Consider the following 27,446-nt stretch of genomic DNA (forward strand, 5'->3'; position numbering starts at 1 on the left):
TATAAAACGTTAAGCGCGATCATGAGAAACTGTAATTAGTGATTCTAAAAGTTAGAACTAAATCACTAATAATTTGAAATATGGAAAAATACTAACTTAAAGAGTAAAATTTCTATTTTACCCTCTACATGTAGGAAAATGACTGTTTTACCCATAACTTAAGGATTTTGCATGCTAACTCCAAAAGTTACTAAAATTTACATGCCTCATGTAAATTTTATCCTAAACTCAAATATCAATTTAGAAAAATTTAAAACTAATCACAACTATTAAAATTCCATAGGGTCGAAATTCCCATATGCTATTTCCATTGATTTTTGTTTCTAACTTGTTTTGATTAACCTTTCGATCTATGACTTATAAAGATGTAATCTTCAAAGCAAACCATCACATGATTTAAAAAAGATGTCCTAAAACATATATAAGCTTCTAATTCAAGATCACATGGTTAAACATTAACCAAAACATAAATTGAGCCAAGAACATCTACACTTTGGACTATCCGAATATCTCTTTACATAAAATTTTATATATTTGAAACTAATATCAAATGTCTTCAAAATAATATTATAATATGTATATAAGAGGCTTAGGATCCTCCAATAAAATTATCAAAGCCATTGGAATAGGTTTAGACCACCAAAGAGTTAAACTTTCTCAAAACAGAAACTGTTTTTCCTCTTCTAGTTTCTAAGTTTCTAGATCTAAGAAAATATTTCATCACAACCTTTAATCATGCAATAAATCCTCAATCAATAATCATATACACATGTTAACAATACTCCATAAAAATTTTGGACCAAGATCTATCCATTAACTTGGTCAAAAACTCCAAAATATAACATATTCTCCAGTTTATCTCCTAGAATGACCTTTTTAGATTTTAAAAAATATTTGACCGATAAAATGATCTTCAAATAGAAAAAATAAGCTATTACGTAAACTAGACTAAAAAAGTAACAACTTATATAAAGGAGACTTTATGATAAAACACTTACAAAAGCTTCGAAATGGGTGTGCAAAAGAACTCCTAAAAGCTGTCCGAGAGAGAGTGTTTGATATTTTTTTAGTGGAAAGTATAAATGAAGATAATTTCGTGGTGGGTGGCTGGAGATACTTATGGACGAGATATGGAAGAGGATGAGGCTAGAATGAGAGCTGAGTGTAGGTTTCTCCTACCCAAAAATATCTATAAAAATCAGCTCAAGATATTTCTATCCAATAATATCTAGTTGAGTGTAGGTTTCTCCTACCTAAAAATATCTATAAAAATCAGTTCAAGATATTTCTATCCAATAATATTTACAAAAATCAGTTTAAAATATTTTTATCTAATAATATTTATAAAAATTAGCTCAAGATATTTTTACCCAATAATATCCATGAAAATTAGCTCAAGATATTTCTTTTTTATGTAATAATATCCACAAAATCAGTTTAGACTATTTTCTAAAAGTGGAAAGTAGAGTTGGAAGAGTAAGGTAGCTAAAATCTTTTCATGTGTCTAAATAAAACTTTTTAATTATCTCCAATAATTAAAAACACACTCCTGATACCACAGTGAGTAATAACATTAACTATACGATTAATAGATTCGTAAAAACTTATAAGATCTTCACGAGATTCCTAAAGTCAATAGAAATTTCACCGTTAAATTTCTAGCGGGCTGTTACACTTCTTCCCTCTAGGGCCTAATTTCCCATACTTATGAGAAAGATCATGAACAAAACCCGTTGAACCCCATGGCCGCAAGTTACTCAAATTGAGTTTCTTGCCGGTCCATAGTACATATGGGGTGAAAGTTACTGATTTAGAGGGCACTCGGTTAAAAATGTAGGCATCAGTCAAAAGTGCATCCCCCCAAAAAGAAATTGGTAGGTTTGCTTGTGCCATCATTAACCTAACCATCTCAAGCAGTGTTTGATTTCTCCTTTCCGCCACGCCATTTTGCTGCGGCATACTCGGTATCGTTAACTATTTTTTGATTCATTTTTCATCACAGAGCCTTTTAAATTGCTTAGAGAGATATTCTCGTCCTCGGTCAGTTCTTAGAGTTTTTAAACTCTTATCTAACTGATTCTCGACCATTCTTATATCGCCTAAAACATTCTAATGCTTCAGATTTATGGGAGATTAAGTAGACATGACTGTAACGTGAAAAATCATCTATAAAAGTGATGAAGTAGACACCACCGTGTCTTGGCCTCACACTCATTGGACCACAGATGTTTGAGTGGATTAATTGCAGTGAAAAAGATGCCCTAGTGGCTTTTCTAAACGATTTTCTCTTAACTTTTCCCATTAGACAATGTTCACATGTGGGTAAGATGACCTTAGCGAGATTGCCTATCAGGCATTCTCTAGCTAATCAAGTCATTCTATCTTATCCTATATGGCCAAGCCTAGCATGCCATGTGTATGAATCCAAATTATCAATAGATGATGAAAGAAAAGCAGTAGATTCATTTATATTAGAATAAACCAAATCCAATATCATAAAACCGTTTTAAAGAAAAGCATTGCCATAAAATATATGGCCCAAATGAAAGGAAACATAATTGTTTTAAAAAACAATCCAAAAACTAAGTTTTAATAGAGTAACAACTGAAAGTAAGTTTCGTCGGATCTCGGGAGCGTATAGCACATTGTGGAGGAAAAGAGTGCGGCCACCCCGCAAGTCTAGCTTATAGGTACCAAGTCTCGATACCTCCACGCTAGCTCCATTCCCCACCTTGATATCACGATTCCCAGTTGAAATCCGGCGATACTCTACAAATCTGACTTTTTCTCGCGCTATGTGCTCGATCGCTCCTGAATCAACAGTCCACAAAGGATAGGAGTCAGCAACCATCACATGGCTAGTTACAAAAACAATACGAGAAAAGTCAGAGTGTACCTTCTTCTGCTCAGTGCTGTCACGAGCGAAATGACCAATCTTTCCGCAGTTGAAGCACTCTAATTTTGACTTGTTTTTCCCGCGCTTGCCCCTCTTGGTGTGCTGAGAAGTTCTGAACACTTTTATAATTTGTCCAGCAGCTACTCCATTCTTGTGCGCTTAGGCTTTGATGCCTTGTGCAAACCAGCATTAGCCACATAGGCCGTATGATTGGGCTTAGCAGACTCTAGGTGCTCAGCCTCCAATTCCAAGTGACGCGAGACATCATCAAAGTCTTTGATATTCTCGTTATGCGTCAGGTTCTGGTTCATATTCTCCCAAGAATTCGGTAGTGATCTTATCACTGCCTGTATTTGCTATTCATCTATCAGGTTGTTTCTTGCCGACCTAAGTTCGCGGATCATAGTTGACATAGCCCTAAGATGCTGCTTTATTGTGTGGTCAGAGTGTAACAGCCAGCTAGAAATTCAATTGTGAAATTTCTATTAACTTTAGGAACCTCGTGAAAACCCTATAAGTTTTCACGAATCCATTAATCGTATAGGTTTTTGTCTAACTACATAGTTAGTGTTATTATTTACTATGGTATCAGAAGTGTGTTTTTGATTATTGGACATAGTTAGAAGTGTCAAAATGTATTATGGTTTGTGACATTAGACTCGGAGGGTTATTTAAAGTCTTATGGCGTAATAATATTTTTTCATATTTTCGGACAAAACGTTTGTTCAAAACTGTAGATATTATTGGATAAAAAGAAATATCTTGAGGTAATTTTCATGAATATTATTGGGTAAAAATATTTTGAGTTGATTTTTATAGATATTATTAGATAAAAATATCTTACGTTGATTTTTTGTAGATACTATTGAATAGAATATTATGAGATAATCTTTTATAGATATTTTGGGTAGGAGAAAACTACACTCAACTCTCAACTCCAGCCTCATCTCTTCCATATCTCATCCATAAGTATCACCAGCCACCTCTCCCCACGAAATTATCTTCATTTACACTTTCCCTTGAAAGAATATCAAACACTCTCTCTCGGACAGCTTTTAGGAGGTCTTTTGCACACCCATTTCGAAGCTTTTGTAAGTGTTTTATCATAAAGTCTCCTTCATATAAGTTGTTCCGTTTTGAGTCTAGTTTACATGGATATCTTATTTGCCCCATTTGAAGATTATTTGGTCAGTCAAATATTATATAAACTATAGAAAGGTCATTCTGGGAGGTAAACTGGAGAATATGTTATAGTTTGGAGTTTTTGACCAAGCTAATGGATAGATATTGGTCTGAAAGTTTTATGGAGTATTGTTAACATGTATATATGACTATTGGTTGAGGATTTTTACATGATTAAAGGTTTTGATGAAAGATTTTTTTAGATTTAGAAACTTAGAAACTGGAAGAGGAAAAAACAGTTTCTGTTTTGAGAAAGTTTAACTCTTTGGTGGTCTAAACCTATTCTAATGACTTTGATAATTTTATTGGAGGATCCTAAACATCTTATATACATGTTATATTATTATTTTTAAGATATTTGATGTTAGTTTCAAAGATATGAAATTTTATGCAAAGAGATATTCAGATAAGCCAAAGTGTGGATATTCTTGGCTAAATTTATGTTTTGGTTAATTTCTAACCATGTGATCTTGAATTAGAAGCTTATATATATTTTAGGACATTTTTTTAAACCATGTAATGGTTTGGTTTGAAGATCATATATTTATAAGTCATAGATCAAGAGATTTATCAAAACTAGTTGAGGAAAAAGTTTCTGTTTTTGGACTAAGTGTAAAACCAAAAACTTCAAATGTTATTTTGTGATTTTGGTGACTTTAGTTTGATAATTTAAAGCATGTTTGATGTTAGGATGATATTATGAATATGTTAGAAGTAAGATTTGATTTTTGAAATTCTTGGAGATGTTTTGATTTAAGGTCAAAACTTGTGATTCAAGTGCTTGGATCTTTTTACAAAAAAAGTTTGGTGTTGATTATTAGCTTTTTCTAAATGGATGTTTTAAGTATGGTTTTGACCTTAGGATTGGAAGATGTTTGTTGCAAAATTTTGGTTTAAGCATGAGTTTTGAAGTTGGAAGGAATTGTAACAAAAATCAAGGGAAATGGACTATGGATGTTTCGGCCATAGTGTGTTCTTCATAGTTGTGTTTTGTTTTAAATTTTTCTGAGTTGATATTTAAGTTTAGGACAAAATTTATATGAGGAATGTAAATTTTAGAAACTTTTGGAATTAGTATGCAAAATCCTTAAGTTATGGGTAAAACGGTCATTTTTCCACATGTAGAGAGTAAAATGAAAATTTTACTCTTTAAGTTAGTATTTTCCATATTTCAAATATTTAGTGATTTAGTTCTAACTTTTAGAATCACTAATTACAGTTCCTCGTGGTCGTACTTGAAGTTTTATAAGAAACGCGGAGATCGAGGTAAGTTAGCTTTTAACTTACTAGCAGTCTACTGTGTATGTGTGCTAAGTAAAGGAACTACAGTGTATGTATGTATGTTATCATATATATCATGCCATGCCAAGTTATCACGTAATTGTCTATTATACAGAATTTATTTTGTCGTCAATTTTTATCTGTTACATAATATATTCTGTCATGTATTACTGTACCTTACAATTACGTCATGCTAAGTATGCCATCTATTACATGTATGTCAAGTCATGTAATATTCACTGTTGCAAATATGTCATGTTAAATATATTGTCTATTATATGTTATGCAATGTTACGAAATATTTCTATCTCAAGTTGGTCATGTATTTTAAGTTATATACAAGTCACGTTATGTTACGTTAGGGCTTCAGTCATTTCGTATTCCAGTCACGTTTCATCTTGATTACTTATGTATGGGGTCACAGCAATTGTGACGTATACACTACGCGAGACACAGCAATTGTGTCACGTAGAATACATGGGGCCACAACAACTGTGGAGTATGTATTTAAGCAGTTAAAGAATAAGTTTTCGTAGAATATATGGGGCCACAACAACTGTGGAGTATGTATTTACACGTAGAATACATGAAGCCACAACAACTGTGGAGTATGTATTTTTCATGTTAAGTCAAGTTTGTGTAGAATACATGGGGCCACAACAACTGTGGAGTATGTATTTACACGTAGAATACATGGGGCCACAACAACTGTGGAGTATGTATCTTTCATGTTAAGTCAAGTTTGTGTAGAATACATGGGGCCACAACAACTGTGGAGTATGTATTTACACGTAGAATACATGGGGTCACAACAACTGTGAAGTATGTATTTTTCATGTTAAGTCAAGTTTCAGATCAAGTTCATGTCAAGTCAAGTTCAGTTCATGTTTCAATTTAAGTTATGTCAATTATGCTGTGTTGTACGCCAAGTTATGCTTTAATTACTTATGAATTTGATTATGCATTTATGCTTTTACTGTCATGCATGCATCATTAGCTTGTGTGGAAGTTTTTTGTTAACTTACTGAGATTTGTAATCAAATCTCACTTTGGTAGTCTCAACTACCATTCCCCCCGAATGGTAGATCTTGTTACAGGACCTGAAGGAGAATCAGGAGCTGATCAACTAGACATAGTTGACTAAGCGATGGTGCGACGTCAATGTTAATATAGTAGTTAACGTAAATTACTACTTGTACAATAGAGTTGCATCTTTAGTATTTTTTGGATCATAACCATTTTGGACTAGTGTTGTGATCTACTCAATGTGTCTTTATGTATGAAGTATGTTTTAAGCATTTGGGATATTTTCAATTTGGTGCATAGTATTGCTAATGAAAAAAATTATCCGCTGCGAATATTGCATAATGTTAGATGCATGTTAGGAACATTGCATCTTATATGTCATGAACGGGGGCAGGTAACCTTGTGTTGCATGTCTCGACGCTTCAAATGTCCGTCTGATCCCAAACGGAATTTGGGGGCGTCACACAGAGCGCATCTTATAGGAGTCGAACCTCATGGTTAATCCACGCAACCTAGTGGCTGAAGTTCTACCAAACTTCAATTTCAAAGTCTCCCACATGCTTTGGGCAGTGTCATAGACCTCGAACTCATACATTAGATCATTGTGCATGCTGCTTAATATTATTATGTGCGCGCACCGATTTTTCTTAGCCCATTGGGTATAGGCTTGTTGATCTATCTTGTATTGTTCAGAGTTCCATTCCTCGGGCATAGTAAGAGTGTGAGCTAAGACCTCCAAGACCTATTGCTCATCTAAGACATATTGGATCTTGCGATACCATATGTCATAGTTTTTCCCATCTAATTTCTCCCCTTTGTTTAAGTCGGTAACAATATTCTTGGATGCCATTTCACTACAATACGCAAAAAATGGATATTACTCACACACCTAAGAAATCTGCCGCGTCCTTTTAAGTTAGAAAAAGAATAATTTAGAAATGTCGCAAGATCGAAAAATCGCTAGGCTTCAGAATCATCTCTTGCGCCACAATATCCAATTATTAAATTTCTAACTCAATTCCCGCTCAAATTTTAATATATAAATATGGGAGAATTTATCATCATAAATCTCAACCATACTCCCAATATCTTAAGTAGTCATCTAGGCCTAGTCACATGTAAAGACATAACCTACTAAAACCGCAATAACCTTTTGGGCTAGTCTATAAGGACAACTACCAGACCATAGCAACCTGTCAAGCCAGTCTACAAAGATAGCCAGACTACAGCAACCTATTGGGCCAGTCTACAAAAATGGTTCATATGAGACCATTACAGTCCATTTTTCTTGTTCTATCAGTGCATTTACAGTTCTTACTGGAGTCACTGCAATTCTTTCAGCCTATCATTCACATTGACAATTCTAACTAAGACTATTTAGTGGGATTTTTTATTTTATCACTAAAAGAAATAAAGACTAATGTCTAAACATTCAAGTCTAACATTCATAAATGATAAAATAATCATATTTCCACATGTTCAATACACACATACATGTTATCACATTTAATTTAAAAATTAAATAAAAGATCACATGTAATATAATATTATGGAAAAAAAATAGAATGAAAATAACCAAATATTCACATGTAATCACATTTAATCTAAAACATTAAATAAAAGATCACATGTAATATAACAATATATCTAAGCATATATTAAATCATGCCAAAAAAAAATTATTATTATTATTTAACAAAACAAAAACTATTATAAAAACATTTAAAACCCCTACCTAAACCAAAGGATATTTGTAGCCTAGTGGTGCACCCATCTCCTTAGTTTAGTGGGAGGTTTTGGGTTCAAAACCCATTGTGCCACTTTATGTTTTTCTTTTCTCGGTTTTTTTTTAAAAGGCATAACTTATAGAAAAACACTGAGCTGAAAAGCCCAGCCCCCCCTTTTTTTTTTTTTAAACCCAAAACATAATGGGCAGAAGGGCCCAAGCCCATGCAAAAAAAAAAAAAAAACAGATGACATAAGTCATCTTCTTCCTCCAGCAGTTACTGTTCACGTGAACAGTAACTGCAAAACCAGCAAATTCCAACTGCTGTTTGAGGAGGTTATCGGCGCCTCTGTTCGTCGGAAAGCTGCCGCAGCACCCCACTGGTGCGCGCAGCACCGAGGCGGTGCTTGCCGCACCAAAATGGTGCCCCCACGGTGCACGGAGCACCGTGGGCACCTTATGGTGCGCGAGGCATCGTGGTGCACGCAGCACCATTACAGGGGTGCCGCGTAGCACCCTTGGTGCACGCTACACCAACGTGTGTGGGTGGTGAGCGCAGCACCCTTTGGTGCGCGCTGCACCTCCATGCACAAGTGGTGCGCGCAGCACCGCTGCACAGCAGCTCAGCCCTTTTTTTTCTTTTTTTAAAAAAAAAAAGAAAAAAAAACACTGCAGCACCACATGCCCGCGAATCATATAAAAAAAACACAATCACAGTTTACATGCATATGCCAAAAAGAAACTGGAAGTAATTATAAAAGCTCTGATACCAATATTAGAAAGCACAGCGGAAAGTACCTTAAACTTAGCTTATAAAGTTGCTCCACAAATTTCTCTATATCGACAAATCTTAAGAGTTTCCACTTAGTGGTAAACGTACTACATAGTGTAAAACTAGAATAACGCTTTAACAAATCCACAACCTAAATACTATTTTAAGAGAGAACAAAAGAAAGAGAGCTTTTTATTAAGATAGATGATTACCAAGAATCAAAAGAGGGGGCTATATATAGCCCCTACATGGCTGGCCTTAAAAGCCAACCTTAGACTGCCATTTAATTGACAGAAACGCATGCGTTATGCAGTCAAGGGGAGGGGTCTGCCCCACGTGGGCGCCCCTCCATTTAACACATGTATTTTAAGGAAATCTTCAATCTAAGGCATTGCATGAAACAAAAGTGTTTGTGAGGGACGTCCCATAGGAGAGATTGGGAATGAGATTTCTTCTTGACCCTTTTATTTATTTTTTATTTATTTATAGTATCGTTCAAAGGGAACAAACATGCACATGTTACTAAGGGTGACAAATTATGTTTTTGGGTTATATTCGTGTCGTGTCAAGTTATAGACATTCGATTATATAGGTCAACTCGAATGCAATCTATTAAGCTAAACATGTCAAACTTTCAGACTTAAAAAAGCCCATTTAGACAATGGCTTATGTTGTATTATCTGTTTTGACCTATTTTATAATTAATTAGAAATAGGTCAATATGACACGACTTATTTAAACTCATTACATGTAAATGGGTTATTAACATGCATAACCCATTTGACTTGATTAACATAAATTCACATAAAAATTAAAATCTATATTTATTAGTAGCTATAATATCTTTTTTTTAATTTAAAAAAACTACCTACTAACTAAAAATATTAATATTTTTTTAATTTTAACATCTAATAAAACCAATATTACAAACCCAACAATAACCAAAATGAGCATAGGTTCATAATTACAATTCCAATAATAAAAATGTAAGCATAATAAGAAATACCAATATTACAATCCAACAATAAATAAATAAAAAATTGTAATTTTGAAATAAAATATAAACAGATCAAAACAGATTATTTTTGGGTTAAGCAAATAGGGGTAAACATCAAATCCAAAATCCGCTAATTTCATATAATGTTCATATTGAGTTCACGGATCATATTGCATATTAACACCCCTATATGTACCGATTTAAAGAAAAATTAGTCACATCTAGATTTATACTTTAAAATTATTATTTAGTGTAATAATTTGACTAATTTATACTCATTATTATCAATAACAAATTTTATTCCAAAATAACGCATAATGGCATATGGCCCAATTCTCCAAATAAAAAATTTGGATTTGAACCCCTCTCCTTGTGTAAGGGGATTTTCCCTATCTACCCTTGGGCCCAAGATGGGGTGACCAAGTGAGTAAGAAGCAAAGCTCAAGGCCCATCAAACAATAGCCCCGTCAGACTGACCCATAGGCAAGACCTAGGAGGGATGTGCCAGCCATCCAGCACCTTGGGCACCACCCAGCCCTTGAGTGCCTATCGACATGGGTGAACGTGAAGCAAAGAGAAACCCTTCAATCTCTGACATTGTTTCATCAATCGACTAGGAGAGAAACCAAAATGGCCACATCAGATGAGGAACCAGGTCACATTTATGGTGCTTTTGCTAAAGCATGCCACATATATGACAACCTAGCTCGAGCCAAGCACCGCATTAATGGTGCCACCGCAGAGGCAAGCCGCATTAATGAGATTGAAACGAGAGTCATGATGTGGACAAGGGATCCATGAGGATAGAGAGAATCTGCCCTCCTCCTCAGACGCTAATATAAATACCCATCCCCAGGCACGAGGAAAGGACTCTAGCTCTTTCTACATTTTTACTTCAATGTTTATTTGCAATCATTCAAAAATCCTTATTAACTTTGGCATCGAAGACTCCTCGGCCCCTAGGCCGCCCTCCTTTAATTTCATCTTTTTTGAATTTAACAAGCTTATTATTGAACACTCGAGTCCTTGGAACTTGACTTGAGGGCATATGAAACATGACTTTAATAGTAACATCGTCTATGAGATTCTTATAACGATTTTTGTATGTCTTACATGTATTTCATATGCCTGCGACAACCTGTTTACAGGCGACTCAGGGCCAAGATGAAATCACCATGGAAGCAAGACTGAAGACAATGCAGGAATGGGTAACCAATATGATCGCTGAAGTGCAAAAACTCTGCCAGAAGAACGAGGAATTGTGAAAACCTCACCAAAAATGCATCGAAGAAGTCAACCTCGGTGATGGTGAACATGAAGAATCTTGAAACATGAGAGCAGGAACAAGCGAAGCGTAGGAAAGGAAAAACATGAAAGATGAAATTCATAACCTTTGAGAGAAATATGAGGAGATTACCAGGAAGGTGGACATGCTTCAGCGGAGGCAAGTGTTCAATTGGAGCTAAGGGCCCTTATTCTTAAAAATGAAAATGTAAAAGGAATAATATAACCCATTATCATGCTTTGATTATTTTGCAATGTTTCTCTTGAAGATTAATGTGAGAAGAAGGTAGATTTAATTAAAGGAAGTGACACTGTGTTTATGGATAGAATAAAGCTGGAGTGACAAAATCTGGAGTTTTGTGAATATATATCCATGGAACGAAGCTTTGATCTTCAATCTAAGGCAAGTGTTTGTGAGGGAGGGCCCATAGGAGAGATTGGGAATGAGATTTCTTCTTGAATACTGTTATATTTATAAAATAATTACATAAAATAATTATATAAATTCATGTAATTTTATCTGATTTGTTATATCTATTTTATAATAAAAATAATTCTACAATCTGATGAATTATATCAAGTTATATTAATTTGTGAAATTATTTTTGTGTAATAATTTTATGGCTAAAGTATTTCCTTTACATATTTCAAACTTATAAATAAAATATAAAAAATAATATAACTTTTTCATATTCTAAAATTAAAATTATATTAAAATAATTTTTTTTACTTTATAATATTTTATTTAAGATTTTATCTCTTATTTTTTAAAATTTAATAAAATATTTTAATTCAAATCATTTAGCTATTAAAGGATAAAAAGACTACAAACCATCTCCTTCCGCTTTCTACAATTTATAAAATTTCGGGGACGTTAAGAAAATTAAAGAAGCGTAAATATCCCTTTCTACAATTTACAAACTTATGGGACTTAATAAATTTAAAGAAACTTTAAGGTCCTTTCTACAAAAACTTCACACTCTCAATCTAGGGCTACAGATACACCCACACTACCCAATATATATCCATCGACATAAGTTATAATCCGAAAACCCTAGCGGCCACAGATCGAACCGAAGCTTTCTTGCCGATAAGGGATCTTGTGACTCCAAGCTCCAACCATGGTCAACCTCAAATTTCATTATTTCCCGCACATTCTTCCTTCTCTCTCACGCTCTCGGCCTAACTTTCTCTCTTCGTGTGTTTCAGGCTGACGTTGAGACCGATGTGGCGGCGCCGGGGCAGCCGAAGAAGAGGACGTTCAAGAAGTTCAGCTTCAGAGGGGTTGATTTGGACGCTCTCCTTGACATGTCTACCGATGAGCTCGTTAAGCTTTTCCATGCCCGTGCTCGCAGGAGGTATATTTTATAGTTTTCGCAAAGGATCTAAGGATATGGTTCTGAATTTTTCGTGGGTCCTTTGGGTTAAGGTAGAAAATTGGTCTGATTTCTGTGTATTGCTTGTGGCGTTACAGGTTTCAGAGGGGATTGAAGCGGAAGCCAATGGCCCTGATTAAGAAGCTTCGTAAAGCGGTAATTTTTCTTGATCATTGTTGTTATTCTCATTAAAGTCACGTCTAATGCGATGCGCTTTGTGATTAAATAATGTTGTTCTGGACTTGGATGATGGTATGCTTGATTGTTTTGGCCGTGGATGCGTCACACGTCTCTTATAAAGGATTTTCTTAGTATTTGATAGTGTTGATTTTAACGTATTTTACGCACACAGGTGGATTCATTGCTTTTGTGTCTGCTATTTATGCTTTATTTTTTATTTTTTGTTTTAAACTTTCGTAATTGAATGGTGTTGTTTTCTTATATTATTGCTTAAGCCTTTTGGTATATATAATGAAGAGAGACATGTGATAGGCTTGTTTTTAAGCTCTGGTAATAGGCTTTGTATTCTGTGACGCACATATTGTATGGGATTTTAGGTTGAAATAGCAGTTATATAATTTTATTTTATTTTTTTGCAAAAGCTAGAAATAATTTCCTACATTGGATGAGAATGGCATGAGTTATCCACAGTGATAGTGGCAGTTGCTTGTATATGATGAATAGAGTTCATTTAATAATCTATATTGGGATAACCTTGGTAATTATTTATATGATTTTAACCCCAAGGGGTTGGCCCAAGTGGTGAAGGCCTTGGTCTTGGGTTACTACTCTCCCTAAAGGTCCAAGGTCCAAGGTTCAACACCTCATGGGTGCAAACAATCCTTTGGGGCCACAACTCCTAATGAAAAGCCAGTGATTTAACCAGTTTTGTGTAGGGAAACTTCTGAGGGTGCGGGGCACGGGACCAGGGTTTACTCTGCAGGGGTGGGCCCAAAAGGCCCTCCTGCCTTGGAGAGGTTCCTCGACATAAAAATATATATATATATATTTATATGATTTTTGAGTTGTACCATGGGATGAGATCTTTGCTTTCATATACTTACAAGGAGTCTTGGAAGGTCAAGAGGATGTCTAGCAAATAAAGGCATTGTTGGTCATGTCTAATGGGCCTGTAGTTAAACCAGTAACTGGTATTAGAATATATAATCATACAGACATCTGGGTTGCTTGTGATGATACTGTATCAAGGTTTTTAGACTTTTTGTTACTGGATGAGTGCAAGTGCTTGTTTATTTATGTTTGCAAGGAATGCTTGGACGGCATATCGACAGTTTGGTGCTGAGTATGGCCTCTCTATGTTTTGTGGACAGTTTGGAAATAGATATATAAATGCACCTTTTAGGACGTCAAATAATCTATTAATCCGAAATTCTTATTTCTACCAACTTCTATGTGAGTGGAAATGCCTTCTTCTCCATGATGGTGTCTTTTATTTTTTGTGAAAGTATAATGGCCTAGACTACTACATTTAATACTCCAATGATTCAATTTCATGATTTTTTGGATCAGAAAAGGGAGGCCCCACCTGGCGAGAAGCCAGAACCTGTTCGAACCCACCTCCGCAACATGATCATAGTACCTGAAATGATTGGAAGCATTATTGGGGTCTACAATGGCAAGACCTTCAATCAGGTTGAAATCAAGCCTGAAATGATTGGGCATTACCTGGCCGAATTCTCAATCAGCTATAAGCCTGTCAAGCATGGTAGACCTGGTATTGGTGCCACCCATTCTTCAAGGTTCATTCCTTTGAAGTGAAATCATCACAAGAGGCCGGTATTTTTAGACTTATTGTCAAAGAACCTCCGTGATGATCAAATTTTTGTTTGTTACTCCATCTGGGTTTTAATGTTTCCATGTTTTGTTGAATGCTTTAATTGGATAAGTAACTTCAGTTTATAGTCAGCAAAGCCTTTGCATTTGATACAATGATTATGTTTTAGTTTTGATGTTTGACATTTTTGTGTGCTTTGACAAGTAACTCAGAGGAGTTTTTTTGGTTTTTTAAGTTTGCAACCGTCATGTTCATAAAAGTAAAGTTTATTGGCTCAAGCGTATGGTGTACGTGACCTCCCCCTCCCCCTGAGCATATGACGTCCCATTACTTGTAAGGTCAAAGTGTTATTGATCAATGATCATAGGTGTAGTTTATAAAGAAGAATGAGGGGAGTCGCCGTGCAGGTGTAGTTAAGTTTTTATTTTTTAAATTGGGTTACTAAATGTCCCGTGGTATAGTAATGATAATTACGAATGGCCTGATTTATGTTGGGATTTGATAAAGTGGTTTCAAAATGGTGTAGTTCTAATCCCAGGGGTGGGCTCAAGTGGCAGGTGTTTTTGTGGTTCTCTCTCTCGTGTTCCAAGAACTTATTGGGGTCCTGGGACAGTGGACGCGAACTTTTTTCTCGAATACCTTCAAGAAACTCTTTGCTGGGGAGGAAAAAGATGTATATAGTTCTCTCACAATGGATTTATCTTCCTCTTGGCTGAGGGAAAAAAAAAAGAGTAAAAGAACAAATATGATGTATTAAGTTCTCTCACAATGGCATGCAGATGAGATTTGATATACTGTATAAGAAAGTTGTAATAATTAGATAGAGTTAGATAGAGGAATGTAACGTACAGTTAATTTTGTATACTCCCTGCATACTCTAGTGATATAATTGGTTAGATTAAATTTTTTTTTTATAAACAATCAATCATATCACTGGAGTGTACAAAAGAGTACGTAAAAGTGTCTGTATATAAAATTTTTGAATTAAATAATATGATATGAAATGTGTTGTAAAAAGGAAAATGAGGTTCTTTCAAAAATATCTTTGCATATATATATATTGTAATAGTTAATGAAGTGATTAATAGTAAAGGTGAATATTGTTTTTAAATTATTTTTAATGATTAAAGATGTTAAAAAAATTTAAAAAAAATTGCCCTAGTGATTCGATGGATAAACGCTGGGCGGCTAACACTGCCCATATCTTAATCCTTGCGTGTGGAACCCAATGGTAATTAACTACAAGTAACAAAAAGACGTATAGGAAATGCTCCATCGTTTTCAGCTTAAACTGTTACTTTTTCCTTGTTAGAAACGTGAAGTTTTAATTGAACTTTCCCATTGATAGAAGACCACCTTAGTCAAATCGTTCATTTAATCTTGTTACTTCTTTGTTACTATTTTCTCAGATTGTAATTAGTTTAATAACCCATTACCAATACGCTACGGCATCCCCTTTTACCAGTAATTATTTCCTCGTGCTCAATTAGATAAATTAGTAGCCTAGCTAGAGAGTTAAACAGGCGTCTTAATTCTTGGTCAAATTCAAAAACATTGAAAATCAATTAAGTTTTATCTTCGGATTATGTTATTCATCATTTTACATCATACATTATATATATTTTTATTTTTATTTTATTTTATTATTAGTAAACTAATTAAATTATTCTATTTATCATTTACACACTACATATTTATTATAAAAAAATAAAAATAAAAAAAGTGTAGTGTGTGAGATACTAGGTAAAATTATTCTTTTCTCCTTATAATTGCGTACGTAATCATCCATAATTACATAGAAAAAACAAATATATATATATATATATATATCCGACGGTTAAAAAGATGTTGATTTTCTTTGGCGGCCTACCCGTTTGGTTGAGCTCCTTCATCCTTCGTCGAAATGGCGAAGCAGCTTCCTCTCCGCTTCATGTAGTGTTATTTCTTTGCCTATTGCCCTTTCAACATCGTCAGCAGCTCCCACCATCTTTCCAAAATCAAAAGAGAGAGACTATTTAGCATATAAAGTATAAACCCCACGTGCATAATCCCATTCTCAGTCTTTCCAAAAATAAAAATAAAAAACTCAAAAAAGAAATAGAAAATAATAGTAGCAGTAATTATAAAAGAGAAATCTAACAATTATTAATTACTAGAAGGTTCTTTTCTTTTCAAATAAAATTCATAAATAATTTCCGACAAAATTGAATTGTCTTGCCACAACTTTTATTTTTCTTAAAAAAAAAAAAAAAAAACCGTACGATCCTTCTACCTAATCCAAAAGATACATGCTCTTTTGTTTGGTTTTATGTGTTGCGATGTTTCACATATTTAGATATGCTTGCTTCCAAATTACTGTCATGTGCTGCTACAAGTACCTAAAATAGCTCATGAAGAAGAAAACAGCTTACGCTCACTAGGACTAGTTGGAGATCATCCATGTCCTTATCTCAACAGAGACATGCAACAAAACAAATAGCTAGAGAGAGAGAGAGAGAGGACTACCTCGGTTTCAATCTCCAGTTCAGCTGAGAACTCCCGAGGAGAGAAATTTGAACGGATGGTTCTGGCTTTCAGTCCCAAGGTCTTTAAGTATTTAAGAACTTCCATCATAGAATCAACCCCAGATGCAGGATTAGGCACCCTTACTCTAATCTTGGCTCCCCCTACGTCTCTCTTCCCTTCAACTGCCACCATGCTTGCTTCAACCACTTTGTTTCTCCTTTTCAACTCCTCCACACGCCGTTGCAGCTCTTGGATTTTCTTGGTCGCCGTTCGAATAATGCAGCTCTTATCACTCTACACGTACACAAAAAACACGAAATTAAGAACACAGATTCATAACCAACATGACCTTAAAAGAAAAGAAAGAAAGAAAAAAAAAAAAAATGGAAGAAGAAGAAGAAGACAACAGCACCCATTTACAGAAAAAATCCACACTCACCTTGGTTCCAAAAGGCAACACTGAATGCAGGGCCATGTAACTTTGCTTCTGCCTCTCCCTCCTCGCCCGCTCGTTCATCATGTGGCGAAAACCCCGTTCTTTCTCGTGCTCTTGGGTTTCAATTTTTGGATGCCAACTCCTCCTCAAGAACTCTACCATTCTCTTGTTCATGTTGTTTCCACGATTCCAACCAGAATTCCCTGCCCCAAACTCAATTCTGGGTCCCTCTGTGTACGCCATAAAAGCGCTTTGTTTCAGTACCGGCGGAGCCTCATAAATATCATACCAGATCATGTCACTCTGCAAATCCTGAGAGAAAAACATTTCCATCATTCTTGTCTCTTGCCTTTGTTTTCCCTGGGGTCTCAAATACCGGCAGTAGCTGTTAAATTGTATTGTAACCATCTTCTGGGATTTGGATTGATATATATATATAAATAAATAATATAGTACTTGTCGAAGCATATTTAACACGTGGTCAACGTTGTTGTGTTGGCCTGGGAGAAATTGCCATAGTCAAAGTTTACAAGTTTTCAAGGTTTTAAGGTCATCCTAGTCCTGCTCTGAAGCTTGACCACATACTGGAACTTTTGTCGTAACAGCGAACAAACAATTGTGTCCAATTTCACATCAGACGCCCTTGTTGCACGGCCACAACTTTTGCATTACTAGGCTACACGAGAGTGGCATTCGAGACCAGATGTTGACTTGTATTTGCTGCTTCTTGTTGACCGCGATTTGTATTAGAAATGAGCGGTGTTACACACCGCAGGTATGTTTTGGATTTTTAAATTTTTTTTTTTTAAATTTAAAATTATCATCTCATCATTATAATTTTTTCAAATCTTCATATAAAATATAATAAATAATTCAATTTTTCTTAACTTTTTCAAATCTCAAAACAATAATAATATTAAAATATAATATTTTAATATTTTATCTTAAAACTCAAAATTCTCATCTTACTACCAAACCAAACCTAATCTTACCCTAGCACCCTTTCCAATTTTATTTCTATATTTTTTAATATATTTAAATATTTAAAAAAATAAAAATATATATATACCAATACACTTCAACTTATTTTTTCAATCATTAAATAAAAAAAAATTGCAAAGTCGTCAAATGGAGTGGCCAATGTTGGGCAGTAGCATTTTTTATTAGAAAATAGAAATAATTTTTATAGTTAAAGAGGGTGTAAGTGTTGTATATATATATATTTTTAAAAGTGGGTAAATATAAGACATACATAAGAAAATTAATTTTTTAATAATACTCCTTATTAAGTATGCAACATTTACATAATTTGTGACTATATTTAATGTTACTCATAAAAAAATAGTGTATATACATTTTTATTGTGTTATTATAATTACATAAAAAAATAAGATTATAAAAGAAAGTATCAATCCGATAGGAATCACAAAGCTATTTTTTTTTTAAAATTTAAAATTAAAATATTTTAAGATGTATAAATCCTGCGTAAGAAAATGCGAGACTATTAAAAGGTATATTTTTTTAAATAAGTAGATTTATCCCTTTTTTTTTTAATTAAATGAGCGAGTAAGATTTACATCTCGATTTGCACATCTAAAACTAGAAGTACTATTGCTCAAAATGAAAAGATTATGAATTAGTTACTAGTACATATATGATGTAACACGTGTAAGGGGCCATCTACTGTTAACAAGGAGCTTTCTTTTTTTTTTTAACGAGTTTGTTTTGTACAAACAAAAAGTTGTTGACGTGTAATATTTATTGACATGACATTTCAAATTATTTAGAACTCAGATAACAAATTCATAATTATTTATAAAGCAGGACTGAATGTTTTCACTCAATAGAAACAACATTAGACGCATAGCCGAAGTGTATTTATGAACATAAGATGGTGCGACATTAATTTATATATATATATATAATCTTCATGGACAGTCAAACAATCTTGTGTTGAAAGTTCAAAGCTTCTCATACATCTATTGATTGTAAATAAAACTCGGTCAGCTGTACGAGAATAGATAGCCCACCATTGCTTAAAACCATGTACTTTTCACGTAACGGGGCTTGTCCAGTTTACATAATTTACATTTTTGGCTTCCGAGTGCGTCATTGTTTGCAGACTAGCAAGCCATCTGAGTTATGACTCCAAGTCTTGCCACAGATAAGGTCAAACTGATCTGCCGTATGAGAAATGTGTAGCTCAATAAATCTAACAATGATAAGAGTAAAACACCTGACTTTAAAAGCTGAAAAGGTTACAAGAATTTATGGACACGTGATTTTGTCTAAATGATTTGTATAGAGTGATTAGCAATCTGGGATCTTATTGCTATAAGCCTTCCACAATCTCCTTGTTCTGCCTCACCAACTGATATTGTTGTCCTTTTCCTAGGCTCACACCAGCTGAGCTATTGCCTTCTTGGTCTATTTCATCAGCTTCATTGCTCAATGAATTTGTAACCTGCATATCCATCTGGCTCAGAAACCTCAGATTTTGTTTCAGACTCTGGATTTTGGAAATCGCTGGAAAAATTCCTGTGAGACTGGAGGTTGCAGGTTGATCCATCACTGTCATTATCAACATCATCTTCGCTGTAATACGTCTCTAGAGAAGCCTCATCTCCTTCCTCCTGTAGAAGGGGAAAAAGGGATGATATTAGATGTTAGAAAGGTTCTTATTTAACAGAAGATTAGCAGTTCCAGAAAATGAGATAATATATAACACAGACCTCAGTCTCCTCATCGTCAGTAGAGTAGGCAGAATCTAACTTGTCATAAAAAACTTCATCTCCTCGGTCTTTCACAACGTCCATTTGCTCCTAGCAATGAAAATCATTAATGAAATCAGACTGGACCACAAAATTGATGGTTAATAATTTTATCTGCCAAATTAGAAGCTTTACTTTCAATAGGGACAACTAAAATATGTAAGAGGGCATACAATTTCAGATCTTAGCTTCTCCACTTTACTCTGCAGACCTGAAATATGGTTCTGGAGAGCCTGTTACACAAAATTACCAGAAAATCAGCCATAATCTTTGCACGTGACTCAAATGAAACATTTAAAAGACCTTTTGATCTACAAAGGGGTTCAGTATGTGGGCAGTATGTATCCAGTATTTATAATCCCTGAATCCAGTCTTCTGCTATCGCTATATTTTCTATATGATAGATGCATGAACTTCAGAGACTATTAAAATCTCAAATGCATGCCAGGCATAATTTTTCGCCCCATATCTGGAAAGGCTAGATATTCACATCAATAATATACAAATTCATAGATATACCTCACTCCTTTGTAGCTCAATTGATCTTGCCAAAGCCTTCCTCTTTGTCAAAAGATTCTTTGGTCTCAACATTGCAGGTCGTTTATATTCCTTTCCACGGAAAACAAGAATAGCATATCCTTTGGAAACTTTATCAACTGAAACCAGCACACCTCCGCTCTCAGCTTCTAGTGCTAATGCAATTTTTTTCACACGATCAAAAGTTTTGGCCTTCACCAAGATCTTAACCAATTCTCGGTACTTCCAATGCAAATGCATGTTCTCCACGGTACCATCAAATACTCCACGTCTACCTGAAAGAAGAAATCATATCCTCTTTCATTGCACACTCTCATAATTCATACCCTGCAAGAAAAATCCTGAAAACTTTGGCAGACAGTTTTACCGAGAAGTAAGAAAGCTTTCATCCGCAAACCTAGTTTGCGGAACATAAACCTCTCCTCATCAGTTATGCTGTCAGGGTCAGCTTGCTGCTGTGCTGGCATTAAAGACTCCTCTACTTTATATAGAGCTCGTTCAGCTTTAATCAGTTTTCGTTCAGCCTAACAGAAAAAACAAACAAATAAAATAAGAGTTTCAATGAAGGACATTCTGGATTAGAGCTAACCTAATCTATTCTCACAACAAAGTATCACTAAAAAGTAACAAAACGATGGTACAAAATTTGGGAATCAATAACACAACGCAAATCATATGGGAATTGCATATTCATGGGAAAGAATTCAAAGACAACTTTTTGGGTAGGCAAATTCAGAGTGACCTAAGAACTGATAAACGCTGCTTGTACTTCTGAGATGGTTTTGATATCAAATCTATGGAGCCTGAGTTTAAAGAACTCACAAAAGCAAGCTTCCTTTCGAGCTTTCTAACAAGATTGGCATGCCTAATCATTTCTGCTTCCTTCATCAGTTTTTCCTTGTGGCGATCATCCAGTGTCTTACCCCACCTAGCATCTGCATCCAAAGTTTCTCCAAGTGTACCAGCAGTTCCAGATTGTTCAGCTATTTCAACTCTTGGTATAACCAGGGCCGAAGCTCTTAATCGGGCCTGCTCTTCTTCATCTTGAAGTGACTTTGCCAATCTCTCCCTTTCTAGTAAGGCTTCAGTGACATCTCGTGACAAAAAATTCTTACCCCTATAGAAGACCAAGAAGTCTTTGTTTCTTGAAAGCAGCATGCCCCCTGTCAATTTCTGCGGCCAACAGTCAACTTGTTATTACCAATTGTTTTATATGGCACACCTGTATAACTAACATGGAATCCGAAGCAAATAATCAGATAAAATTTACAAGTACCTACTACAAGATAAACCATGTGTGCTTTTGATACTTGGTGGAAATAATTAGTATACAAAATAGGAGTCCAAAATGCTCAGCAACAGAGCAACTCCATTTCTGGAGTTGGTAAATGAATCTAAGGAAAATATAAAATAGGAAAGTACCGAATTTTATTGTTTTAATACTAAAAAATAAATACACAGATGTTTTAAGGAAAAAAAAGGGCACTAATCGGTACACTTTGTCTGTGGGAGTATCATCTTCCTATAAAATAAGTGAGCTATAAGATCTACACTGACAAAGAATTAATCCCTAAAGTCAGAAAGGTTGACCAGGTATGCTTTATTACCTTGATATCTTCAGCCATCCTCTCACTAGTTGTCAGCTGTACGCCACGTTTAAGTGCAATCTTTGCAATCAAACTCTTTTCCCACAATGCAACCATTGCCACTGCTAAACCTTGGAGGTGCCTGTTTCTACCTGGAGGCAGAATATTTGAGGCACAATCAAGAGAACATTTTCAAGCTCATGTGAGAGAAAACAGGAGACAAACCTAAGGCAAAATGTGGAGGAAGAACCCTGGCAAGCCTTCGCAAATCTGTTGCTTCCTTTGCACCAAGATTTGATCTCACTCCATAAGGAAGTATCCTGAATGGAGGTTGGTAACCAGGAACAACTGCCGGGAGCATATCTGCATCTACCGGTAATGGATCACATCCAGGCCAATCTGTGTACCTAGGACCCAAACCATCTAAAATTTTATCTACTTCATCTTCATACTTCACGTCTGGCAATGGTTCCCTGTCTTTTCTCTCAGCAGTAGAATTTGAGTTTTCTTGTGGTTCATGCTTATTATTATTATCAGAACCACGCTCAGAAGGACTCCGAATATGTTTTTCAGCAGCTGTCGATGAGGAAGTAGAAGAAATTTCATTTTTCTTAAATATTCGTTTGTTCAGTTCCACCTTTGGAACCTCATAGCTCACACCTCGATATAGAGAAAGAGAAGTACCAGACCTCCAAATCACCAGTCCACCAGTCTTTCTCTGAGCACAATAAAAGAAATTTCCACCAAATGAATGGGCAAAAAAAATCAACGCAATTGAAAAATGAACAAAAAAGGAAAAGGACATTTTATAGGATAGGACCTCTACCTTAATCATTCAAGCATAAATGTATAAAAATATAGAAATTTTCTAGTCCTCACTCATTACGACCAACTTGAAAGCAGGTTTTGGAAAAAAAAAAAAAAAGCCACTCGAAAAACATTTACTTGAAATTTTCATGCCTATCTTCTAAACCCTTCTTCCCTTCCGTGTAAGATGGTGCCAAATCATATCAAAGGATAACAATACCTATCTAGTAGATATTAGTTAACAGCTTTTCGTTGCAACAAGAACCGAAGGGGCTTGAATATTGATTCCCATGAAGAGAATTAATTTGCTTTAGACTCACTAAGAATTGAAGCAAAGCTACTATTTCATACTTCAGTTACTGATTTCTTCACCTTTCCTTTTCTCCAGAAAGTTAAATAAAGATAGAAACAGTTAGAGAGAGAGAGATGCTGAAATTACAAGAAGATATAAGAAAATTATAAGAACCAGACCTCCAGTATCTCATGCATCCTCTTCATATTAAGTGCGGCGGCACCTTCAATTTTCAGCCTCACAATCTCTGACGACTTCCACCTCTCACGAATCATGTCCACAACTGCTTGAGTAACGCCACCACCTCCAATCCTCGTCTTGTGCTTCTTCTGGAATGTCAAATTCCTCAGCCTTCTCAACTCTGACTCTGGAAGAGTCAATTCCGCCATTGAAGTCCTGCTCTTCCTCACCACTGAAGCTTTGTCTTCCTTCTCCTCCTCCTTAGGCTTCTCCCATGGGAACCTCACCTCTCCACTACCTCCAAACACACTTTCTACCCCCAACGGTGATTCCGCTGAAAACCCACCTCGCGAATTCGGCAATCTTCCTTCCTCAACATAAAATATATCTTCAACAGACCCTTTTTCAATAACCATCTCCTGACTTTTCTGTTTGCTCCCATCAACATCATCAATGTACCCAAATTTCTTCAACTTCTTCACAATCTTCTCCATTGTACTACTACCACTGTTGCCTTCACTCTCCGCCGAGTCTGAGTTCATCACACTCCCATTCTCACCACTACGGTAATTCAACACGGCCCGAGGTGGTTTTGGACGGTTATGTTGGTGGGTTTCACTCCATTTATCTATCCAACTATCACTAGTTATACTACTGCGATGCCTAGAACTAGAAATGGGCTGGTAAAAATTAGATTTCCTAAGTGGGTGCTGCTCAGGAATTGAATTAGACGTGATACTGGAGTGATTTGCGTAGAAAGTGTATCTTTTGGTAGAAATGGAGGAGCCGTACCTGAAGAACCGAATGGGTGTGCCGTGGAACCTGGAGAAGGAGCTATGAAATGAATCAAAGAAAGTTGCTGTTGGATGAAATTGACGACTGGGTGCAAGGGCCATGGCTCATTGGCTGCCCCTCAGAAAGATTTCATCAATCAAATAATCGGTCTGCGAGCATACAGGGATATTTTTGTGAGATATCGGAGGTTCAATCTCTCTCTACTCGTATGTTATTATCCATGGCGAGGAACTAATATCTGAAGTCCGTTTGGATACGTGGGGTTTACACTTCCACGCGTGCTAGATTATCCTCGCACCAGAATAGGGTTACAGTTCCTCTCCCTGCCCTTTCCCTTTTTTTTTTTTTTTTTTAAATGAAGATTGCATTGAATTAATATAAACAGATACACCGCAAGGGGACGTTGGAGTTGGGACCCAAAAAACCATAAGCTACTTAGGTCCCTTGATTATTAGTCAAAGTAAATAAAAACTACAAAATTAAAAATTAAAAATATTAAATTAAAAATAATATATAATTAAGTCGAGATATTTGAATTAAGAAAATGTTATATATATTTTAAAAAAATTTATGAAATACTTACTTGTTCACGTGTTAGTCATTAAAAATCATGAAATTTAAAATTTATATTTTAAAAGAAAATTAACAAAATAAATCTTATATGTAAAATTATAAGAAAAACTGTAAATACATGTAGAACCTCCATTTCCAAATTTTAGTTTAGGATTTTGGTCTTTTCAGTCACTCTTCTTTAAGTAGTTGGAAACTTCTCATAAACTTTGCTTGAATGGAGAGAGGGATCAAGAGCCCCTATATATTATGTCAAAGTAAATATCCCCATCAAGAGTTATAAATTATTGGATCTTTTAAATTTTAATCTTTTTTACAATTTAATAACGATTAAATATAATTAAAGAACAAAGAATTAAGAAAATCAAAAGACACGTATTGAACTAACACGTTCTGTCATAAAAGTTAAATACTATAATAATAGTTAATGCTCCAAAATCAATTGGTATACATTTGTAACCCTCAATGATATCCTTTTTCTTGTAAGTAAATGAATAAGCAACAGAATCCTCAATGACATCGAAGACAAACGCAGAAGTCGGTTTCCGGCACTTTTATCTGGATTTGGTTCAACCCATTATATGAGTTTTGCTAGAAGCAAATAATTGGCCATTAATGAGGCTATGGTTGTAGGTCTGAAATTCATCACACTTATCATAATAAACTAAAGAGAAGCCATAAGCCTGAGAAGGTAATAAATATATCAATGTTTCATGGAATTCTGTGTCAATGAACTTCAGAGCAGCAACCGTTACTGCTAGTAGCCAAGGATTGGAACATGAGACTGTATCGCCTCAACAAAGCCTCGACTGCCAGTCTGAGTGGCACCTGTATTTTAATATCAATGCAAACGTGTGTGCAGAAAATATAAAAGAAGTGCATCAGCTATTCTTTGAATAAAGTATGGAAACGCTGAACATACGCGCATCAGCATCATCTCATTGTAACAACAACAAACAATTTCTTAACAAGTTCAAAAATACATATATAAATCCTAAGACCTAAACCTTTCTAAAGCTACAATTGATATTTTGGTAAACACACACACCACACAGAATCATCAACTTCCCATTTGCGATACACCATCCATCTTTTCTTGAGAAAAGGAGATCATTTTGTCTTTGAAATCATTTACGGTGAACCATACAGTTTTTCTTATTTAGTTACAAATCCAATTCACCAGATCCAGATGATGAAATAGGTCCAAGGGAATCACCTTCTAAACTGGTAAGCATCACAAATTCTTTTTTGATGTCGCCCCTTTTCTCAATCCATCTTACTCCCAGCACTACGAAACGGACGACAACATCGTTCTCTATCTTTACAAGCTCATCACTCGAGAAGGCTGGGTTTTCCCCATCAACATACTGGTAATTTGGCATTTTTCTTGCTGAGAGAAAAGCATATCTAATAGGTCCACATCTCAAGAAGACTCCATGCCTAAAAACGTGGTGAACAACTCCCTTTAAGATCTCTCCCTTGAATGGTAAGAAGATACGACAATTAAAGACTACAGGGAAGAAAACGTCCCCTGTCTCATCCACAACCTCTCCTTTACCTATGCTCTTTAAGCTGGTTATTGCAAGAAAGTAACCATGATCCTTGCTGGCCTTTTCATTCAACAAGTCCTCCAACAGGCGCGTTATGATGAACCTCTGGGGAACAAGTCTAGTTCCCTCCAAGTTTTTTGCAAGGACTGCCACATCCCTGAGCAGTTCTACTTCACAGAACATGTCCGAGATCTAGTTCAAAATGACCCAAAGCAACAGGATTATTAAAATTGGTTTGCTCAATTAATCAACCATCTTCTTTTGGACAATGCATCTAAAGAAGGTTTCCAATACATATCAAAGTAATACTAAAGAAGATTACCAGTGACCAAACTATGGAATTGCATAATTATGCTTCAACAAAAATTTTGTGTTTTTAGACGTAGATAATTTCAACTCCTAGGATTAAATACGGGAAATTGAATACAGTATCAGCTGCTGTGCCCCCACTTCAGAATTCGAAATAAAAACCTAACAACTCAAAGCTGAGAAACTTATAAACTTAGAAGTCAATTTATCAAATACCCAATTCACAGAAGGCTTCACAATTCTAGAAACACCAGCTTCAGACATAACAGATTACGACCCAGTACGAGAAAATTGTCTGATTATCAATCTCATACATAAAAAGGAAAAAAAAAAGTCATTTTGGGAAATGAAAAGAAACCCAGAACCATATAGAGAAGGGTGTTTAAGAAACAGAACCTGCTCGAGATTTTGGAGAGACCCCGAATGGAACTTTAGGAACCGGATGAAAGGAGAGGTTGAGGGAACTTGAGGACTGACGAGGTGCGCATTCCTGGCAAACTTCTTTCCTGAGGAACGTGGGCGAGTAAAAATCTATCCAAGGATACCGTTCGCGAGAGGCGTAAAAAATCTTACGTCGATTGAATTTTTGGGACAGAAAATTCCACATGCTACCAGAGAGTGTGTGAGTTTGAGATGAGCATGTAGTGTGTACCGTGGGAAATGATAGTTGGGCCGACAATCATTTGACCCATCTTAAAATGGGATTTTAAAAATAATTAAAAAAAACGAAAATGAAACGGAAAAGGAATAAGAAAAATAAAAACTTCGGTCAG

The 27,446-nt window shown here is 35.4% G+C and overlaps 4 protein-coding genes across 4 annotated transcripts; 1 reads left to right on the forward strand and 3 right to left on the reverse strand.

The window, feature by feature from the left end:
• The first annotated feature begins 12,125 nt into the window (after positions 1-12,125).
• On the forward strand, positions 12,126-14,569 carry LOC122300719 (40S ribosomal protein S15-like). Its single transcript, XM_043111572.1, has 4 exons — positions 12,126-12,288; positions 12,374-12,522; positions 12,639-12,696; positions 14,071-14,569. Exons 1-4 carry the CDS (start codon positions 12,286-12,288, stop codon positions 14,317-14,319), a joined length of 459 nt encoding a protein of 152 aa, XP_042967506.1. The 5' UTR covers positions 12,126-12,285; the 3' UTR covers positions 14,320-14,569.
• A 1,503-nt stretch (positions 14,570-16,072) lies between these two features.
• LOC122300717 (transcription factor bHLH92) lies at positions 16,073-17,679 on the reverse strand. The gene is made up of 3 exons (XM_043111571.1): positions 17,280-17,679; positions 16,841-17,134; positions 16,073-16,322 (listed from the first exon to the last, which is right to left on the reverse strand). The coding sequence occupies exons 1-3, from the start codon at positions 17,610-17,612 to the stop codon at positions 16,224-16,226; spliced, it is 726 nt and encodes a 241-aa protein (XP_042967505.1). The 5' UTR covers positions 17,613-17,679; the 3' UTR covers positions 16,073-16,223.
• Positions 17,680-19,308: 1,629 nt separating this feature from the next.
• On the reverse strand, positions 19,309-24,580 carry LOC122300720 (CRM-domain containing factor CFM3A, chloroplastic/mitochondrial). Its single transcript, XM_043111573.1, has 9 exons — positions 23,449-24,580; positions 22,396-22,888; positions 22,192-22,322; positions 21,407-21,757; positions 20,952-21,108; positions 20,567-20,859; positions 20,221-20,280; positions 20,009-20,098; positions 19,309-19,909 (listed from the first exon to the last, which is right to left on the reverse strand). The coding sequence occupies exons 1-9, from the start codon at positions 24,343-24,345 to the stop codon at positions 19,718-19,720; spliced, it is 2,664 nt and encodes an 887-aa protein (XP_042967507.1). The 5' UTR covers positions 24,346-24,580; the 3' UTR covers positions 19,309-19,717.
• Positions 24,581-25,733: 1,153 nt separating this feature from the next.
• On the reverse strand, positions 25,734-27,370 carry LOC122300721 (DNA-directed RNA polymerase V subunit 7-like). The gene is made up of 2 exons (XM_043111574.1): positions 27,070-27,370; positions 25,734-26,556 (listed from the first exon to the last, which is right to left on the reverse strand). The coding sequence occupies exon 2, from the start codon at positions 26,545-26,547 to the stop codon at positions 25,978-25,980; it is 570 nt and encodes a 189-aa protein (XP_042967508.1). The 5' UTR covers positions 26,548-26,556; positions 27,070-27,370; the 3' UTR covers positions 25,734-25,977.
• Between the last annotated feature and the right edge of the window lie 76 nt (positions 27,371-27,446).

This window comes from Carya illinoinensis, chromosome 2 (assembly GCF_018687715.1).
Source record: "Carya illinoinensis cultivar Pawnee chromosome 2, C.illinoinensisPawnee_v1, whole genome shotgun sequence".
Classification (NCBI taxonomy): domain Eukaryota; kingdom Viridiplantae; phylum Streptophyta; class Magnoliopsida; order Fagales; family Juglandaceae; genus Carya; species Carya illinoinensis.

Coding starts and splice junctions, on each gene's coding strand:
- LOC122300719 (XM_043111572.1), top strand. Junction 12,523..12,638: donor CATGCCCGTGCTCGCAGGAG/GTATATTTTATA, acceptor GTGGCGTTACAG/GTTTCAGAGGGGATTGAAGC. Junction 12,697..14,070: donor TTAAGAAGCTTCGTAAAGCG/GTAATTTTTCTT, acceptor TTTTTGGATCAG/AAAAGGGAGGCCCCACCTGG.
- LOC122300717 (XM_043111571.1), bottom strand. CDS start 17,612: ATGATGGAAATGTTTTTCTCTCAGGATTTGCAGAGTGACATGATCTGG. Junction 17,135..17,279: donor TGTTGCCTTTTGGAACCAAG/GTGAGTGTGGAT, acceptor GTGTACGTGTAG/AGTGATAAGAGCTGCATTAT. Junction 16,323..16,840: donor AACTGGAGATTGAAACCGAG/GTAGTCCTCTCT, acceptor GATTTTGGAAAG/ATGGTGGGAGCTGCTGACGA.
- LOC122300720 (XM_043111573.1), bottom strand. CDS start 24,345: ATGGCCCTTGCACCCAGTCGTCAATTTCATCCAACAGCAACTTTCTTT. Junction 22,889..23,448: donor GGATGCATGAGATACTGGAG/GTCTGGTTCTTA, acceptor TATTGTGCTCAG/AGAAAGACTGGTGGACTGGT. Junction 20,860..20,951: donor GAAAGCTTTCTTACTTCTCG/GTAAAACTGTCT, acceptor TTCTTCTTTCAG/GTAGACGTGGAGTATTTGAT.
- LOC122300721 (XM_043111574.1), bottom strand. CDS start 26,547: ATGTTCTGTGAAGTAGAACTGCTCAGGGATGTGGCAGTCCTTGCAAAA.